This window comes from Dendrobium catenatum, unplaced genomic scaffold (assembly GCF_001605985.2).
Source record: "Dendrobium catenatum unplaced genomic scaffold, ASM160598v2 fragScaff_scaffold_718, whole genome shotgun sequence".
In the NCBI taxonomy this organism is placed as follows: domain Eukaryota; kingdom Viridiplantae; phylum Streptophyta; class Magnoliopsida; order Asparagales; family Orchidaceae; genus Dendrobium; species Dendrobium catenatum.
Window position 1 is genome coordinate 270,148 of NW_021319180.1, and position 21,248 is coordinate 291,395.

The 21,248-nt window shown below is 36.7% G+C and overlaps 1 protein-coding gene across 4 annotated transcripts; it reads left to right on the top strand.

The window, feature by feature from the left end:
- The first annotated feature begins 1,302 nt into the window (after positions 1 to 1,302).
- LOC110095923 lies at positions 1,303 to 20,984 on the top strand. Of its 4 annotated transcripts, XM_028696226.1 has the most exons (7): positions 1,303 to 1,660; positions 3,452 to 3,754; positions 5,716 to 5,871; positions 16,787 to 17,109; positions 17,202 to 18,009; positions 20,124 to 20,419; positions 20,501 to 20,984. In XM_028696226.1, the coding sequence occupies exons 1-7, from the start codon at positions 1,501 to 1,503 to the stop codon at positions 20,657 to 20,659; spliced, it is 2,205 nt and encodes a 734-aa protein (XP_028552059.1). In that variant the 5' UTR covers positions 1,303 to 1,500; the 3' UTR covers positions 20,660 to 20,984. The 4 variants fall into 4 exon arrangements, with proteins under 4 accessions (XP_028552059.1, XP_020677307.1, XP_028552058.1 ...); XM_020821648.2 differs by having other exon boundaries at positions 20,124 to 20,984; XM_028696225.1 differs by having other exon boundaries at positions 17,208 to 18,009; positions 20,124 to 20,984.
- The last annotated feature ends 264 nt before the right edge of the window (positions 20,985 to 21,248 follow it).

Consider the following 21,248-nt stretch of genomic DNA (forward strand, 5'->3'; position numbering starts at 1 on the left):
AATTATTGTACATAATTCTTTTGGACAATATACAAAATGAAATGAGAATGGATGTCATATATTCTCCTCATATTTTGGTATATTTAGTGGCTCTAGTGTATAAAAATTTTGATGATGAGATCAAAGGTTATGCATAATTCCTTTGATAAATCATGGGGCATGATATGATGGATCATAGTTGGGTGAATGTGATCAGAGGATCGTAGTAAGACGAAAGTAATTCAAAGACTGTAATTGTTTGGCGACGTTGGTCGAGAGAAACTGTAGTCAAAAGATAGTAGTTGGAGGATTGTAGTTGGCAGTTGAAAGAGGTTGGAGGAGAGTAGTTGGCATGCGACAAAAGTTGAAATGTCTATAGTTTGGCGACGGTGGTCTGAAGACCATAGTATATGGGCAATGGAGTTTAGAGAGACTGTAGTCAGACAATCGCCGGTGAGCTATTTTTGTATCTTCTATTATATGGTGGATTGTTTAATTGGGCTACGCTCTATGGGTTTTTCTTTTCCGAGATTTTCAAGTATTTTTTTTATCATACAACGCTTATCTGTTCGTGTTGAATTTTTATCCAAAGCTAAAACATAAAAGATCAAATCTACAGACATAAATTATCTAGCACTTAACAATATTAATTTGACATTTGAATGTTTCTTATATTATACTAAGTTTTATGAACCAGTCATAATATGAGCTGAATTTTATCAACGAAATATCATTAAAGCTCAAGAATCAAATATTAAAAAAATTGAGCTTAATTTGTTAATGTGCGACTCATTTACAAATGAAATATTATTTAAATCACTTAATAACAAAATATATTAATATTAAGGATAAGTTTTTTTGTGTTAGAATTAGTTGATTATTGTGCATACTAGCAATACCTAGAGACTAATATATTATTTAATGTCTTATAGCAATAACAATTCCTCTAAAAATATTAAGAAATATCAAATTTCTTTATTTTCTTAAATCCGACACTTTGATTACCATTTTTTAGTCTTTTAACGTTAAGTAATTTTTTAATCGCCCCCTTTACTAGAAGTTCCAATAAAACAAATAACACTACCTGCACTCTCTTTTTAAACCACGAGAAAGACCAAGTCAATGAAAACTTTCATCGGAATATCGGATAACTTGTTCTGGGCTTGGTGCAAGCAGGTGTACATTTTTTGGTCTCTGAACGGCCAGATTTCCTTCATCAGGCTCTTCTCTCAAACCCCTACAGCTTGTGCTGACCTGCCGGAATATTCGATTGTGACGGAAACCTCTAGGATTTTCCCGTAACCTATATATACCTCCGTTTCCTCTGACTCCTCACTGCCCTAAAGCCCTTCATTTCGCTTTAGCCCTTCTGCTTCGTTACCGCCCTTCCTATACTCTATCGCCGCCAGGATCTGCGTTTTTGTTTTGGATCGTGAAGATCTATGGATTCCATGGAAGAATTTCTATGCGGAGATCGGAAATGATGGGGCTTTTGCTGTTTATTTGGGTTCTTTTTGGTGGATGGACGCCGCGGAGCTGCCCTCGCCAGTAAATGTGAAGGTTGATAAGCTTATGGAATTAGATGATTTGGATAGAGTCGGGGAGATCGAGGCCAGGAGTTTGGCGGGGAAAGAGGCCTCCGCTTCTCATAAAAGTTCTGGCTCAGGTCATTGTCGTATAGGTATGAGATTTGTTTTGGAAGCGAAAGATTTGATTTTGGTGGCACTTTTTGGGTTTTCGCTGTTTTCGGTGTCCGGATTAGTGTGAGATAGATTTTTATTTCGAGATATTGCCGATTTTCCTTTTTTTGGTTGTTTGAAGTTAGGGTTTTGAGCTGGGTACCTTTGTTTTTGAGTTTGATGTTTGGTATGTTCGAGCTGTTATAGATAGGCTTTTTTTCTCGTTTTTGTGAAGTAGTACTCTGTTTCATTGATACCTTTTCGCTGTTTAGAAGTTTTCAATTGATTATCTTCATCTGTGATGTTAATTTTTTAGGTTTTACAGCATTCCCTTAACATATTTTAACCTTTTGGAGAAACTATTATGTGAATGTAGAAGTGTGGAGGGGAACCAGAATTTTTATTTTGTGGGGGCATAAATTGATTTCTATACAAATTTATTTGAACTTTGTATCACTATACTCACTCGAAGTAGTGCTTGGTGTAAGAGAAATTGAGTTAAAACAAGCTTATAACTCATTCTTATTGCCCCTGAAGAACCTTGAAAGATTTTGAAACTGATTCACTTCGTTTTCTCTTAGTGATCTATCAAGAAGATGAATATGCAAAGAAGAACAGCTATCTTGCAATGAAAAATGGTTTGCTAGTTTTGCTCCAACTTAAAAATAGTCGGCTGTTGAACTTCTTATAATGAACTATTTACTTCAAAGAATTTGACCAGAGTTATAAGATTATGTACTGAGAAGTTGGTTTTTGAGCGGAGTAGTCATATTTTAAAGTTTTTTAAAGTATTTGGCTATGGAGATCAATCTTCAGGTTTGTAAAATATTTGTGTTGCTAGTTTTAAAAAAAATCATTACCATTCTCACACTAATGATCCTGCCATAAAAAGTCTTACAAAAATCAATTCCATCTTTATGATGAAATAAGGTTGGAGAAGGGACCAAAATAAACTAAATTAGGGCAAAAAATAACTTGAGCACAATTATTGATGGCATCAATGGTGCCATTCTGAATGCCTAGCAATTGCTTTCTCCATCGAACCGGTGAACGCCAAGCATGGCATTCCAAACATAGAGAACATCTCCATCATCTAATCCTCTGTTGACACTTCAATGTGATTTATGACACCAATCACTACCACGACAACTACATCCTTAAGGTATCTCAGCATTGAAGGGCAATGGAGCCTTGGAGGGAGGTCATGCAAGGAGCCCTTCTCATCACATCCCCTTTTGTATGAAGAACACTTGATTCAACAAATTCCTTAAAATTGAAATTTTGTCAGAGCACGGAAGACTGGAAGCCTCATTTCTGAATAGTGTAGATTAGCACAATATAGTGCAATTTTGTGATATCAAACCTAAAGATAGTTAATTTAGGCATTGAGAGTAATTAAAAACAAAAAAAATATCATACATTATGGGCATGGCCAATCAGGGCACAGGCCTCAGTATCGACATTGTAGCTTCGCCTTTGATTATTAAGTCTTCATTTGTCGGAGTTTTTATTATTATTATTATTATTATTATTTAGTATATAAGTTGATTGAAATTTCATTTTTCTGTAGATTTACCATGATAGTTATTGCTTGATTTGTTGAGCCATGCATTTGATTGATCTATTTGACATTTTCTAGCATTCATTGCACATTCGGGTGTTTTTCTTTTGAAATTAACATTTGCTCAATTAGGAACCTGGTTACTTTATTAATAGTGCAACTTAATGTTTAAATACTAATAATAACTGCCACATTTTTTTTTTATAATAATAACTGCCACATATGTTTTCAGAGTGTTCCAGAAATAAGAGGGTTGATGAAGATTCTTGTGTGCATGACAATCTGCCTTCCCGTCCCCAGTGTGGAGAGAACAGTAAGGGGCATGATGTTGAGAAGGTTGATGGGCATACCCCATTATCACCAAATCAAGAAGGAAAACTTCTTGGACGAAAATATTCCAAAAGACCTGTTGGTATTCCATCTAAAAGGCCAAGAATTGATGATACTGAATGTTTAATGAAGGAGTCAGGGACTGGTCGTCATCATAGTATCTCCAGTAAGGCAGGATTGGACCTTGTAAGGTGCACATTAGCTGGTAATTATTGATGCCTTCCTAAAAATCTATATCATCTAGCGGGCCTACGTGACTCTTACTTTCTAATTATTGTGGTCTGCATAAAATTGACACATAAGCTTGTTTGTCATCTATGTGTAAGACTTTCCTTGCAAGCTGTTCTCACTGTTTTTCTGTCTCTCATGTAATCCAAATTTGATCAGGAAAGTTTCTTAAAATAAGTTTACTCACTTGAGAATTACTTGTAAATTTTTCTGTATTGCTAATTGCTTTCAGATTTCTGATTTATGTATTAGTCAACAGAGCTACTCTATGTATCTTTTTTCGGATATAATGTCTGGCTTGTTGAATATATGTTGTTAATGAACTTGATGCATGAAGTTCATGGTTATCAATAACCAATCCAAGGTTAACGATGTTTTTACGCCCTAAAAGTTGTTGTGGTGGAACTGCTTTCTGATTCATGTATCTTGAAGTAGCCATATTAATCTATTGGAGAAAGTAGATGTCAAAGTTACTAATTTTTCTTACAGAGATCTTTGAGGAAATGTAGTTGAGTTATTTGAATACTAATGACAATGCAGTAGGCTGCTGCAGACCTTTTAATGAGGGAAATTCAGGATGTTTAAAATGGTTATGGTAGTCGTTGAAGCATGCATATGGATGGGGAGAATGCAAAAAGACCCGTACACAAGGATATGATACCCTTAAAAGAAAAGAAGCTAAAATTTTTATTATTCACAAATGACAAAAGATGTTTCAAATTGATATGGTCGTTGTTAATAATGGAATGCTTTAAATATTGCAATTAACAAAAGCGGCTTTTTCCATGTTACTATTTTATACTTGCATAGCAGCCTTTAAACGTGTTTTTACTCATGCACTACAATCATCGAATGAACATAAAGTTGAATTCCACAAACCTGATGGTCCATTATGCCCGGTTATAACTTGTATATCTAGTATCTTATTCTATTGCTGATTAATCTGAGGCAGGGATGAGAGGAAAATACTAATGAACTTTCCATGCTTTGCAAATGAAGAAATTTATGAATTGTACCACCGCTCGAGTGTTAGAAGGAAAAAATTATTATTGTTGATTTCAACTCCCTGACCACAAAAAAAAGGAAGAAAATAAAGCGCCACATGCAAGCTCAAGTAGTTGATTAAAGATTATTGCATAGTACCAGTTATGCTGTATGTATGGTAGACTAGTCACTTGGTTGCATTCTTTATGGTATTCAATGCTGCTACACGAGGTAGCATGTCAGAAATATGTAAGTTTTGACTTGCAATACAATCTAATGGCATTGATATTGGCCTTCTCTCGATATGGGCCATCAGTGTGCTTAGACAGCACTATCCTTTAGCATAAATTACCATCCTCTTGTGATGGCTTGTGAAGAACTTAGGCTTCGTTTGGGACGGCTTTCTTACTGCTTCTTAAAGCAGCTTTTTAGTTCAAAAATAAAAAAATTTGAACTAGAAAACTGCTTTAAGAAATAGTAAAAAAGCCGTCCCAAACGAATCCTTAAACTACAATGGTTTTTGTGTATTGTGGACATCTGGAAGTGCTTTTTGAATGTTCCCTTATAGTTGATTATGTAGTTGTGGTTTTAAATCCATGCCTTATCAGTACTTTGGTAAGAGACTTGCCATTAGTAAACTGCCCTCTACGATTGTGGTGAGAGACATGGCATACGAAACTGCACTTTGGAATTCAAAACAGTTTGTCTTATCTACCAAGCAATGCAAATGGATGGAATCACACCCAAGTTTCAATTATTGGTTGTCCTTAATTTTTTAAATTATCATGAATTTGTCCAAGTGATGTCCAGGAGCTCTTATTTCTTGCCTAATATTATCAAACTGTTTTATCTTGCTGTCTTGGTGTCATAAGAGCTGTCCTTTTGTTCATAGGATAGTTTGTAAACTTGATGATTCAAAGTTGTTTCTGAGCTAAACTTTGTTCCTATTAACAGATAAATCGCAGATTGTCAAACTTAAGCGTGTTCATGATGGAAGAAAGGCTGATAAGAAGTTTTTTAGAGCGAGTGTGAAGAACAAATATGAATCTCTTACATCCAAGGCCATTTTAGCTTGCAGTGATACTTTCTCTGGTGGAAGCAATATTCTTGGTAAGTGAGCAATATATCCAGCCCTTTATCTAATCTATGTGGCTATCTCCCATATAAATCAAATACCAGAATCCCCTATTTATTGCATTCTTAGTATCATTCAGCTATATTATATGGCTACAGGACTACATTTTGGCATGTCATGGTTACGACAAAGCATATAAGGCTAAATGGTTTGGCTGTCAGGTGGCGCGTATCATTTCTACTTAGGAAATTACCTTTTCACAATTAGTAGCATATTGAACTATGCTTGCATCATTTAACTATATGATTGCATGAATTGATTTGTTAAATAACCAACTTGATTACAATTTGTATAGAAACTTACAATATAGTGAACGTGCAATCAAATTGTTTGAAAATTATTTTGCTTATATTGGCTACAGTATAACCTTTATGTTTATATAATGGTTCAAGCTTCATGTAAAACTTGATATATCTATTGGTTGATATAAAGCTAGACTTTTCAGAAAAAAAGAGAAGATGGAAAAGATGAAATGTTGAAAAAAAATAACAAGATAAGCAGGCCTTTGATACGCCTAGACCGGTGCAGGAGGGACCGTTCCGGACCGGCTCAAAACCTACAGCAGGCGAAAGTGTGCTGGCCGTAGGCTTGATTTGCCACTCCCTTGGGGGTGGGGTCCACGGTTTAGGGAAGAGAGAGGGGGGCTGTTTAGTCTTTTTGGTTATTCTTATGCTTGCTTTAATTAGGAGCTTGTATTAGGGTTAGGGCATCTTTTTGGTGGCTACTTTTTGGAGTTTACTTTGGTGTCTTGGGCTCTAGCAGCGTATATAGAGTTTTGCAGAGATTGATCATTCTCTCGAATAGATGATCGCTTGTATCTTGCTATTTCTTTTCATCTCCTAGTAATCCAGAGTGTTTCTCTTGTGTTTTCATCCATAAAAACCTAAAAATTTGTTTGGTTCATCCGTAGAATTTCTGATTTCAGCAATTATTTTACTATTTTCCTATTGTTTCCTATCAATCTCATGTCTGAACAAAGAGAGAACCTCTCCTTGAAGGGTTTTAGATTTCACACCCAATTAAGTATTAAGTCCTGGAATAGTTGATGACGATGGAGAGTCTTCACTTCCAAAGTATAATTTTATTCATGCCATAAAAATTGTTTTATATAAGTAAGAATTCACATATTTGTAAACAAAAATAATTGCGAACTATTAGCAAACTACTAACAAATTATCAAACTTATTATAATTTTATGAATTGCTAACAAACCAAAAAAATTACTACCAAATTGTTAACAGAAATTCTAAAAAAATTAATCGATCGAATAAAACAATCCTAATAAAATATTAAAACTTAGCATACATAAAATAACTTTTTATGTCATGAAATAAAAATTTAGAATTTACATCAACATCAATTTCCCCTGTATCAAAATAACCTGATTTAGAGAGTTTTAAGTGATATGCACGAATAAAATATCATCCTTCATTAGTTATGGATTATCAAATGATGGGCAATATTTCCAATTGATTAGAGGACAATATGATTTTGAAGGAACACCATTGAGCTTTCCTAGACGTAGTGAATAATTGGCAATTGCGCTACTCTTGGACAATCTAAAAATTTACTTAAAAAAGTATTAATAAAAAATACTGGAGGCTTGAAAATACCTTAATTATGTAACAAATCCTTAATATAGAAAGAATGAGTGATAATTATTATGCTAATAGGTATAACAATTACATACACATGATAACCTATCTTTCAGATAGCATTGTAAATCTTTAAAGGCTCTAGTAGTAATTATACGTAGGTGGAGTGCAGGTAGCTCATAGCATAAGATATATATATTCAACGATTTAATATCCTTCATTGTAATCCCAAGCACCACCCAAGCATGACAACTTTCAAACTTTCGTTTTGTATGTCAACTCCATCACTATAATCAGCATGCAACTTATGTGTATGATCAAGGAATGATGCAATAGAATATTACATATACATAGGAGATGGAAGCCCAAAAGTTGGCTAATTACTTGACTAGGAGTATAGGAGAAATTTTGAAAGGAGGTTGATGGGTTTTTTTAATAATGAACTTGCATATGTAAACTCATTCGCAAACAAATGCAATATCCAATAACCTAGTCTAATCTTTCTAAAGAGTCATTAAAAGACATCCAAAATACTTTCTTAAAGAATAATTATGTCCACCTTTTAGTTATAGACTAATTGCATTATGGTTCAATATGTTCCTTCAAATATATTGGGCAATGAAGTTAAGGAGGAAAATGAGTTATCATGAACTAAAATAATGATTTTTGAACAAGTGGTGATTTCTCAGATTCAATGCCAGTATTTTGCTTATGTGTTTAGGCTAAAGTTGAAAATCAATTGCAATCTTAGGCATAGATAAAGTGCACAACTGAATGCCTTTTCTGATATGATAATCTTCTTTTTTGTCTTGCTCTACATCAAAAGAAATTTTGGAGATTCCATAGATTATAGTTTCTTCCAAAGGAGTAGCCTTGGCTTTATATGGTACATTTAGTTTATTTTTAAGAAGTGAACCATAATCAAATTTTATCATAGGCATTAAATAATCTATCAATAGAAATAGCAAGAAATAGCAAGAGAATTATCAAGATATAATTTGATCTTTACCTTTCTAGAATAAACATCATTTATTATATCCTCATCATAAAGATTTATTGCCTAATATTTTATCTATGAGAATTAATGAATCTAGATGCAGTAATCCATGATTTTTCTTAGAAAATTCTTTCAAGTAAATCCAAAATTTTAAAATATTATGCTACTAAGTTTTTATTTTTTTTATTTTTTTCTTTACGGTTTAAATTTGTTCGATAGATTTGCCTAAGTTGTTGTGGAGATATATATTATGCTTAGGTTGATGCTTTATTCAACCCATGGAGTTATAGGGCTTTCATTATTCTAAACCTTTTGCCTTTGAGCAAAACTTGCAAATTTAGCATAAGCAAATCTAATGCACCTTTCATCAACCATTTGGTACTTAGGGAATTCATTATCTATATCAATTAATCAACCAAACAAAATGTTAGAGCTTGTTTAGTTGTGCTTTGTTTTGTTTTTGTTAATTTTGATTCTTTTTATTTTTATGTTCACTTAAAGTAGAAATATGTTTGAATGCATATTAATTTTCTGTTTTCAAGATATATGTTTTAGAAACTAGCGAAAATACCTCTTATATGTTTTAGAAAATTTTCTAAGCATACTAATTCATTTTTTAAAATAAAAAAACAATTAAGCAAACATTTTTTCCCGCATAACTATTCTTGAAAACAAAAACAAAAATACAACCTTACATACCTTGAGAATTTTGCCATCCATTTAAAGTGGTGACATAGGCCATATCAATATATATAATGATTTGAATCATGAGAATTTGTATATTTCTCATCCTCTATAAGGGCTTGAGTAAGCTCTCAACTGCTTTTAATATTTCTACAAAATCATAACACACAATGTTAAATCTTTTTTTAAATGTATCGATGATCGTGATGATATTATGATTCTAACTATATGTTATGATAATGATATTTTGATATACGAGTTGAGATAACTATTGAGATCTACAACTCGTATGAAATGCTATATCTAGATTTTTTTTGTTGATAATAAAATGTACTTGTATATTTAAATCAAGATTATCAACTTCTAATTATGTTCATATGAGTGCCAAGATGACATTGAAGACAGTCATTGCCTAAATATATTGTGGTTGGTAGCATCTCTTGAAAAGTACTCTTATTGTAGTGTTAAGAACCGAAACTAAATGCGTGTAATAAAATTTAAATTATTTTAGTTGAGTTTTCATCATATGGACTTATGCATAGCACAAGATTTGTCTATTGGCCGAATTTTGATATGTCTACGAGAAGAAATCAGCAATCAAGCACAAAAATTACAAAATAAAACAACAAATTACAGCAGATGTAGGGGAAATAATGACGGATTTTTTATAACAAATCGACAAGAAACAAAGGATACAATCGATCTACATTCAGAGAGAAAAAAATTCTACATTCAGAGAGGTAGATCTTCTCTCCCAATCAACCTAGACACTGCTAAGCCCTCACAGAAAACTACATCAGAAAAAATAACTCCAAAAACATAACTCATATAAAATAACACCCCTATTTAATCCCGCTCTATCCCTCCAAAACAACCATAAAAGAACTCTCTTTCCTTAATTAAATTCCCTCCTTTGAATGTAAATTACTCCAATTAATTCATTCCTTAATCCTTCTCCTCGCATAAGGAATGATTGGCTTTGTGGGCCCCACAAGAGGGGTCGATCTCCTAGCTGTCTTGCCTACTATAACTGACCCCGCCCCTTGGCTGTTGGGCCGGCTACAGGATTGGTCGTAACAAAATTTCAATCCAAAATGTCAATTGGGACCTTATACACAAATCATATTGCACAATCGAATGTTGGTTTTGTTAATGTGTTTGAAGAAGATGATTGAAATCCTTTGAGTACAGGAAGTTGAATGCCTTGTATCTTGAGTGTCCTTGGATTCACAATTAATATATGGAATCTAATCACCATTTCTTTTTTTCCTCTTCTTTATTTTCCCTTCTGTTGTCTTTGATTTTTCTCTTTTTCTCCCCTTGACTTGAACTATCTTTTTTTTTCTTTTCAATACTCCACTGTTCAATGTTAACATGGACCGTAATTATAGTGTTAGTGCACGAAAATTTTACTACTCATGAACAATAATCCCCCAGGATGTCTAGATAGAAGAGAGAAGTAGCTAGATGTAGGAAAGGGAAAAAAAGGTGTGCATTTATTGTTCAAGATGAACAATGAGTGAACTGTTCATGGAAAAACTTAATGAAACTTGATTTCAAAGCCATCTTGCATAAAGGATAATGCAAATTGTAGTTCCAGTACCAATTTGAATGGAAAATATTGAAGATAAACAAAAAAAATGTTTCGGAAAACATGGAAAATATGAAAAGATGAAAAAAATAACAAGAGAGTCTCATGCCTCAACACCTTCCCCATAAGGATTTATGTCTCACTAATGATTAAACATCAAATCCTATTCTAGATGAAGATGAAGAATTTGCACATTCAAAGTAGAATTTCATTCATGCCATAAAACATGACTCAAGTTTCACTTATTTATAATTAGAAAAATAACATGCCATCAATGATTGATAACAAACTACTAACAAATTACGAAATTATTAACAAACTATGAAACTACTACCAAATTAACATGCTAACAAACTTCTAAATTGCCATTAAACTACTAATAAATTGCGAATAAGTTGCTAATAAATTGGTAGAAAATGAATGTGGTTGACGCAAAATCAGCGGACAAAACCAAGAAATTTGGAAGAACACTCACAAATATTTTTATTAAAAGACAATGCAAAGAAAAGCAAGATACAATAGGATCCTCAATTGGAGAGGAGGATCTGACTCTCCCAAATCCCTAGTCGTCGACTAGAGCCAACAATACCTCTCTCTCAAAGACCTACCTCGTCCTCAAGATGGAAGGATGGAAACTGGTGCTTCACTCTTTCGTATGGTTCCTAAGTGGCATCATAGTCGGGTAGGTGCTTCTATTTGATCATCACTTCCTTTATCCCTCCTCCCTGTCGCACCCCTTTTAACTTCAGTGGTTCTAACACCACCTCTAGATCCTCCGTCAAGGTTGCCGATAACTCTAAACTAGCTGCATGCGAGATGTAGCACACCTGATGTATGGTAGTGGTTAGGGGTAACCTCAATCAGTAAGCTAAAACTCCGATCCTCTCCAATATCTCATAAGGGTCAAAGTATCTTGGTGCCAGTTTTTCATTCCTTATGTTCTCTACTATCCTCTGGATGTAAGAATGGAGCTTCAAGAATTTCATCTCTCACACCTCAAACTGATGTCCTTCCTATGCCCATCCGCCTGTTTCTTCATTATCCGCTGAGCCCTCATTAGATGCCTTTTCAATTCCTCCAACACCCTATCCCGCTCCTCTAATTATTGTTTCATAGAAGAAACTGGTGTGCTGCTCTGCCCAAATTGCACCAGGTGAGGTGGATTCCTTCCATACAACACTTTAAAGAGAGTCATTTAGGACTCCGAATGATATGAAGTGTTGTACTAGTACTCTGTCCATGATAGCCACTTGACCCACATCCGAGGTCTCTGAAACAAAACATTATAAGTAAGTTTCTAAGCTCCTGTTAACCACCCCCGTCTCCTCATTTGTCTATGGGTGGTAAGCGGTGCTACTCTTCAGTGCTGTCCCATGCAGCCTGAACAACTCCCTCGAAAAGTAACTAAGGAACACCTTATCATGGTCGGACACTGTAGACTATGGTATCCCATGTAGTCTGACACCTCCTTGATAAATGCCGTTGCCGCCGTCACTGTCATGTAAGGATGTCGTAAGGGAATAAATTGTGCATACTTGTTCAATCTGTCAACTACCACTAGAATCACTATAAACCCCTCAGATCAGGATAACCCATATATAAGTCCATGGTGACCTCCTCCCATACACTGTCTAGTAAAGCGAGGGGTTGAAGTAATCCCCCTGGAGCCATGGCCATGTACTTGTTCCGCTGGCATACCTCACATCTTGTCACAATCTCTTCCATATCTTTGTGCATCCCTTTCCAATATAGCTTTACTACTAATCTCTTGTATGTTTTTTATACACCAGAATGAACCTCCACTGCACTCCCATAGAACTCCTGCAACAGATGTGGAATATGGATTGATGTCCGAGGCAACACAAATCTCCCTTGGTACAACATTCTCTCCCCCTATCGACATCAATAGATCTATTATGATATGCCCTAGAGGGAATAGCCAGGGTGACTATTCACATTCTTCAGTAGATCTGCTCTGATCCTCCTCAGCTCCTTATCCTGCACACTCTCTTCCTTAATAGCCCCTCAATCCAACATCAGTGATTTCGGCATAGCTAACTCCTAGAGCTCTCCCGCACATCTGGACAAGGCATCAACCGTCTTGTTCTCCAACCCTGGCCTATATTGGATATCAAAATCATAGCCTAACAACTTTGAAAGCCACCTCTGATGTTCCTCAGTAACCATCATCTTTTCTAACAGGTACTTCAAGCTTCTTTGGTCTGTCCTATGATGAAATGTCGGCACAATAAGTCAGTCCGCTACTTCTGAATAGCCAACACTATTTCTATCAACTCCCTTACGTAGACAGACTTAAACTTGGCTCTAGCTGTCAACACCTGGCTTAAGTAAGCTATGGGCCTTGGTTCTACATGTGCACTGCCTCTAATCCATACCCCGATGCGTCAGTTTCTACCATAAAAATCTAGTTGAAATCTGGCTGTGTCAGGACCAATATCATGGTTATGGCCTTCTTTAATCTCTCAAAGGCTTGGGTAGTCGCCTCTCCACAAGAAACTTTCCTTCTTCAGCTGCTCTATTATGGCTAGGCTATGATGTTATATCCCCTCACAAATCTCTGATACTATCCAGTCAATCTTATAAAACCCCTCAACTCCCTCAGATTCTTAGGTAGAGGCCACTTAACCATTGCCTCATTTTATCCTGATCAACGACCACTCCCCTCTTGAGATACCACGTGCCCCAAGTAGTCCACACTAGCTTGTGCAACTGTAACACTCCTAAGACCACTCTCAAATGCTCCAAGTGCAACTCGTCTAATCTATTGTACACCGAGTTGTCATCAAAGAACATCAATATGAACCTCCTAAGATATGGTCGGAACAACCTGTTCATGAAGGAATGGAATGCAGCGGGGGCGTTGGTGAGGCCAAAGGCATCACCAGGAACTTGTAGTGTTCCTCATGAGTCCTGAATGCAATCTTGGATTTTCATCCTCCATCATCCTGATATGATGGTAGCCAGACTTCAGGTCCAGCTTTGTAAACACCACTGCTCTACATAGCCATCCAACAGCTCATCTATCACCAAAATGAGAAACTTCTCAGGCACAATCTCCTTGTTTAAGGCTCGGTAGTCAACGAAGAATCTCAACCTCCCATCCTTTTTCTTAACTAGTAAGATTGGGGTAGAAAAAGGGCTCTCTTAGCCTTATGATCTCTGCCTTCAGCATCTATCTGATCAACTTCTTTATCTCATCATTTTGAATCTGAGGATAGCAGTATGACTTGACACTAATCAATGACAATCTCCCTCAAAGTGATGGCGTGCCCTTGGTGGTGACAATCCTTGAGGTGTCTGAAAAACCTTATGGAACTGCTGTATAAGCGGTTGTATTGAAAGTTCCACCAAAAATCTTCCTCCCACCTCCTGTATGGTCCTCACCATGATTTTGAGTGACAACCACGGCTTTGGATAACTTTGCATCACCTCTAATCATTACCCTTCTTCCCTCCGCCACCAATTCCACCGTCCGTGATCCCCAATTAACCTTGGTATCCCCAAATGTTTGTAGTTATTTCATCCCCAAGATGGTATTAGTGCTCCCCAACTCCAATGGGAGAAAATCCTCTCTCACATGGACCCCATGTATGGTTAGAACCACCCCTTACACACTCCTTTATCCGTCTCCACCTTTCCAGTGCCCATCATCATTCCATAGCACCCTGTATCCACCAATTTCACTCCCAATTGGTCTACGACCTGGTTGAAATGATGAAATTGTTTGTCGCCCCATTGTCTATCAACACCACCAACTCCATGTCTGCTATTTCTCCTTTTACTTTCATAGTGTGATATGGAGTGAATCCCACCACTAAGTTCAAGGAGACTTTTGCCATGTCTAGATGAAACTCTTCCTCCTTTACCACCACCTCACTCTCACTTCCCTCTCATCTTCCTCGTCTTCTCAGTCGGTGAGAACCTGAAAAATTTGGTCCTTACACATGTGCCTCGTGTATACTTCTCATCACACTTGAAACACAGTCCCTTAGCCCTCTTCTCATACAGCTCCTTCTCAGTGAATTTTTTGAAATTTTCCTCACACCCTTCTCTTAACAGGCTTCTTCTTTGAAGTCTCTCGAAGGCTACCTAGTGTCGGCTCCTTTGGTGTTAAGAAAGTGGTAGTCATCCTGTACGAACATCCTAAGTTGCTGCCTCTGGCACCCCTCTCCAGGTGCTTATGGTCCTCTACTAACTGTACTAGCTCCATAGCCTCTACCAAGTCATGAGGCCTCATCACTTTAACTGCCATCTGGATCTCTAATTTGAGCCCCTTCATGAAGTTTCCCTCTAACATAGTCTCAGAAAGCTTGTCCAGCCGGCTAGCAAGATACTCAAACCTCTCACGGTACTCTACACTGAGCCTTCTTGCGTTAGGGCAAAAAAATGCTCATATAAGTCTCCTCCCCTACTAGTTCGAAAACGTTCTAACAAGCAGTCATTGAACTCCCTCCAGCTTCGTATGAACTGTCTCATGTCTTTCCATTGATACCAAGCCAAAGCCTTCCCCTCCAAACATAGGCCAGCAGCTATCAGCCTCTCCTCCTCCGTCTGTCCGTTGATGGTGAAATGGCCTCTCCACCTTATAAATCCACTCATGTGCATCATCTCCCTCGAAGATGGGCATCTTCAGCTCCTCACTCTCAGACCGCCTCCGTTTTCCCTGACTCCTTCATAACCTCTAGTTCCACGAGGGATGGTCCTCCCCAAGTGTCTCGATCCTCCCTTATGCGCTCGTACCAAAACCCTCTTCAAAATAACCTCTCCTTTTGTCCCAATCCTCACCCCTACGCTCAAAATCATCCCCTCGTCTTGCAGAATCAACACCCATCCTTTCATACCTACTACTCAACTCCTCCCTAGAAATAGGCTCTATGGGAGGCATCTCATCTTCCCTGTCCAAAATCTCCACTTTTTGGTTTTCCCCTCTCCTTAGTGGTTAGAGTTTCCACCACTTTCTTGACCGCCAATAGCTCACTTTGTCTCCGATTTCGACGTTTTAGATTGGGCCTCAACCAGCTTCCCCTACATTTCTTCAAGAACAGCAAACTTCCCATCCATCATGGATGGCTGAAAACTGATTTTCAAATTTAGAAATTTTCTCCACAAAATCTGATTTTAATTGTCCCATCTCTCCTTCCAATACTTCCACTTTCCTCCCGGCCATAGGTACCACGGATCGATGCTCTGATACCAATTTGATAGGAAACAGATGCGGTTTATGCAAAATCAGTGGACAAAACCAAAAAATTGGGAAGAAGAACGCTCAAAAATAATTTTTATTATAAGATAATGCAAAGCAAAACAAGATATAATAAGACATTCAATTGGAGAGGAGGATCAAGCTCCCAAATCTCTAGTCGTCGACCAGAGCCCAAACACCCTATGCCCTAACCCTCCCAAAATTTCCCCCTTAAAGCATACAATCCAAAAGGAAATCCCAAAACTGCCATCCCTTTGAAATTTCCCTCTTAAGACGCATTAAAAGCTTAATTTGAAATGGCTACTTGGGGGGAGGGGTTGGTGACCACAGGGGCGAAACCTCTATTCCGGCTTTGATATACTTGGGAGTTGGGCCTGTCCCGTATGGACCGGCCAGACCGGTCCAACATAAATTTAATGGCATTTACTAGAACAATCCTGATAAAATGGAATCTGTATGGCATAAAATAACTCCCATATCTATGACAATAAAAATATAGAATTTATGTGAGACATAGTCCGCACAGAAAGGTGTGTTCTATATATAAATTATTATGCACCAAGATTTCCCCTAATTTTTATCAAAGTCTGCAACTTGTTACATGCTTTTATTCCCTTAGAATCTGTATGATATTACTCAGAAGGAACTGTAACAAACTTGTGCATTTCACCGTTCAATCTGTGGTGCCTACTTATTGTTCTTGCCAGAAAATTGACAGTTATAACGTGTTTGAGAAATAGGTATGCTACGCGGGCTTTGTTATGCATATTCATCAATATACCTAAACATCTCATTGCAGGAACACATGGTTCAAAGTCAGATATCCATGATATTGCCAAGAATTTGGATGAACTATCCCTCTGTGAGCTTCTAGATGGAAGTTACAAGTTTCCTAAGTTATTAGTGGATAAGGGAAAGAAGTATTCAAATTCAAATGATAGCATTCTTCTTTCCGTCAGAAAGGCTTGCTCCATTCTCTGTCCTCCACCTCATGGTATTGCAGAAAATGCCAGCAATTTAAAGGCATCTCAAAGCTCCCAGGACCCTAGTTTTTCGACCGGGAGTAGTTCTGATTGTGAAACCAAAGATAAACAATTGGAAGAACTGGTTACAAAGGACAAGGTTAGTTTTGCTAGTTTTCCTCTGCATCAAAATGTTACTGCCTAACTTGTTTTCTGTTTGTTTATTTTATTTATATCTAATACTGTTTGCAGGAACAGGATTCGCTTCAAGCAAACTGGAGTGAGTCTACTGTGCTTCAGCCTAAGAACATTCTGGAGCAATTGGGACTGCCTGCAGGTCATGAGCTTGAGGCTTCTTTGTTTAATCCTAGCGTCACTTCAATTCCTGTACAGCTTACCCCAAAAGCTAAAAGTTGCAGTTACATTGGGATGCCACCTTTCCCTTGGTCATTTTCTCATGGTGGAAATAGCAAGCCTGTTGAATATTGTAAAGTGAACTCTACTAAAAACTCATGTCATGGTAAATGGGTTAGAATAGGGAGCAGCTCCACCTCAATTGAGGATGATAAAGGTTTCTTATCGTGTTTGGTATTCAAGGAATATCCACATAATGTGGATACTTTGAGCCAGCAGAAAATTGATGATGTTCTTCAAGTCATGAGAAGTTTTAGTTCAATTCTCCAGCTTCCCTCTGATGGGCCGTCCAGTAAATCTATGGTTATGGGAAATCATCCTGATGTTGAAGTTCCAGAGATTATGAACTCAGTTCATGAATCTGGTGTCCCTGGTTCATTCAATTCAAAAGCATACCAACTGAATGATATTGCCCAATCCTTGAATGGTACTTACCTTGATAGTGATTCTAAGGACCATACATCTGGAGTAGTTTCAGTGTGTGAGATGAACCCGGACACTTCCAAGTTTAATTCAGCATTGAAGGATAAAGCAGTTTTGATAGAATGTAGAACAGCAAACATTGATGGTTGTTCTGTTAGTAGTGTGAATACTGGAACCAATAGCAGTTCATGGCAGCCTCCTAACTGGGATAAGTATAGGCAAGGTAATATTCTTTATCTGTTATTTTCATATCATTTGAAGGACGCCTTTTTTGGAAAATAATACTTTATTCTCTATGGTAATCTTCCCTTCACATTTGGCGGACCAGCTTTTTAAAAATTGAATACTCAACTGATGGTAATGCTCACGAACATGGTTTAGCCGATCATATTTTTTATTTGATCAGGTGTAGCTCCTGTGGAAGATAAGATTAGAGAGAGTCGTCTTAGATGGTTTGGTCACATAAAATGGCGGCCTTCCAATGACCCGGTTATGAAAGTAGAGGTATTAGATTTGACTTATGTTAAGAAAGGTAGATGTATGCCTAAAAAGATTTGGTTAAAAAATATTAGAAATAATATTTCTTTATTTGATTTAAACGAGAATTTGACTTTTAACGGGGTACAATAGAGAAAAAGGATTCATGTGTCCGACCCCTTGTAGTGGGACAAAGGCTTGATGTTGTTGTACTTATATCGATTAATCTAATGGTTCTTATTGTGTTTCTGGCTGGATCTTATTTTAGTTGGGTTTGCGAACAATGTGTAGGTTATTCTATGTAACCATTAGTTGCTGAATCTCATGGCTACTTTTGTTGATTGAATATACCTTAGTTTGGCTACAAGTTTTACTTTTGCTTGATATATCTTTGAAGATCTGTTGAAGAGACTGGCCACAAAAAATCTCCTTTGCCTGCTTGTTATAAGCAGTTTTATGGGGGCTTTGATGGCGCATAGGATGCTTATTTTGGCGGATAAACCATTGTGTTTTTTACTACGTTTTGTCCTGTTTTATGTTATATTGTCCTTATTTGTCATTTACGTTAGTTATTAGTGGTTATATTTGTTATTTAGGATTGTTTACACATGTTCTTATTTGTTTAAGGGTCTTTTGCATTTTGAATAGGGGATATTCTTAGGGATATACAATTTGGATGGTGATGACTGAAATATTACAAGTTCTTATTCTTTGAAATTTTAACTCGTTATGGCTGCCTGTGGAATCGCATCTTTTTCGTTCTTTGAAGATTCAATGTCTTATCTTGAGGGTTAGTGAAATGTTGTTCTGAGGAATCAACATGACTAATTTTAGGATTAACTATTTCATTTTCATTTCCTTTTCTCTCTTTTATGTCTAAATCCCTATGTTTCCACATTTCCACTTCCTATCCTGCTTCAGGTTTGCTCTGAGCTTGCAGCGGACCTCTTTTTTTCCTCTTGTTAGAGGCTGTATCGGTGGCACAAGGAATTTTTTTCACCTTTCTTTGCTTTTTCAACACAATTGCGGGTTGCTTGATTCTTGTAATTGGTTTTTATGCAAATTGCAAGAAATGCCAGAAATCTTCTTGGAACTGTTTTCTGTGTTTGTAAATGCAGAAATGCTTATTTTGGCTTTTACATTAAATACATTGAAAGTCCAATTATTTTGGCAGGAAATAGGCTAACTATAAGCAAACATAATCATTTTAATTTGGAAATATCACGCAACCTATTATTTGCTTCCGGAAATTTGTTGCACTTGAAATTAGAATAGGGAAATGTAGTCTCCCATTATTATTAACCATACCCAACTATTTGAGGATTTCTTTATATATTCTTTTTATCCATTCATTCGTATTAAGTGTTGCGTTAGTTGTTATATCTTTTCTATGCAAATATTTTTACGAACTTATATCCATGTTATCTTTGATCTACTTATTTTTTTTTTAATTCTTCAACACTAACCGTCTTGTGGGTGTATTTTTTGTCCTTCATTGTACATGTCCAAACAACTTAAAGTTTATATTTCACTATGTATGATTTAATTACTATTTTGTTGATTCATTCAATTGTTTAAAGTTCTTGAATATATAGCAGGATTACGCAGAGGTATTTATCTATGCTATTGGTATGGAGGTTTACTATTATTCATCATGAAACTCTTGAATGCACAGCAGAATGGGGCTGTGGGCTTGACTAAGCTGTCCATTGTGTCTACTTCTCCTTTTTTATATTCTAGAGCGTTGTGAGATTTTGAGAGTGATTGGAGTTCCAGATATTACTTTCATGGTTCTCCATGTAAACCTTCTCCTCCTATATTTTGCTGAATTTGTTTTTCTCGACTTTTTATCTGAAACAGTTTATTCCTCTGAGTTACTCTCTGCTGCCGAAACACTATTTGAGATGGCTTGCATCTCTGATCCAATGATAGCTTCAAAGCATTCTAATGGAAGGATTAGATGGCCGAAGACACCTTCAATGAAGACGATGAAAGCTCGCAAGTCCTCAAACTCAATTGATAAACCAGACAGGTCCTTTCCCATTGCAGGGCACAATAATCTGATCAAACAAGCAAACATACCAACTGCAAAACATCAGCCAGCAAACGATAGAAAAACAAATTTCATTCGTCCAAGTAGTAGCGGCCGCGAAACTGTAAGATGGTCATCAATTCCCATGTCAACTTCTTCATCCCCTCATAAATTAGAGAAGGATCTCAATCAAAGATTGCCGCAGGGAAATACCACATTCAGGCCATTATTGCCACCATTTTCTTCTCGAGCTGATAAGACTTATGAAAGTCAGATCAGGAAAGCACCCGCAAAGCCTCCTTCAGTTGCTTTTGAGGGTTCCTCCATCAGAGATTGGATTAGGGGCAGGAACAAGAGGTTTTAAGTGATTTGTACATTTTCCTAACACTTCAGTGGATGTAGCAGCAACTATCTGCCGCAAAATGATTGCGAAGGACGCATGTCAATTTGCAACTTGATCAGAGATTGAATTAACTTCACCTAACATTATTTTGTATAGCCTGACATGGCTGATCATAATTGCAGCTATTAGTTTCTGGCTATCCCTTTCTGTTGGGAAAGCTTTACTTTGTAATTTGGCTGTGAATTCCTTTCGTATGCATAATTGTCCCAGAAATGTGTTACTCCCATGCTTCTTATCTCGTTCACTTAGAAGCCATAAATTGTGTAACCAGATTACTATTGTTTTACACAGGTTCTGATGCCTGCCTTGCTTGCCTTTTCTGCTGTGAGAATTGTAGAGATGGAGAATGGAACATCTCCATGTCTGAGCATTTCGGAAGCTGCTTTAAGAAACAGTAAGAGCTGTCTCAAACGAAGTCTTAAATTAGAAATTTTGTTTTTAGTTTTGATTCAAGCTCCAAGCCAAGTTTGATTAAGGAATTTACGTGCCTGTATAATTTTGTGCATGGGAACATCTGCTACAGTAGTATATAGTTTATCGTTGAACAAAA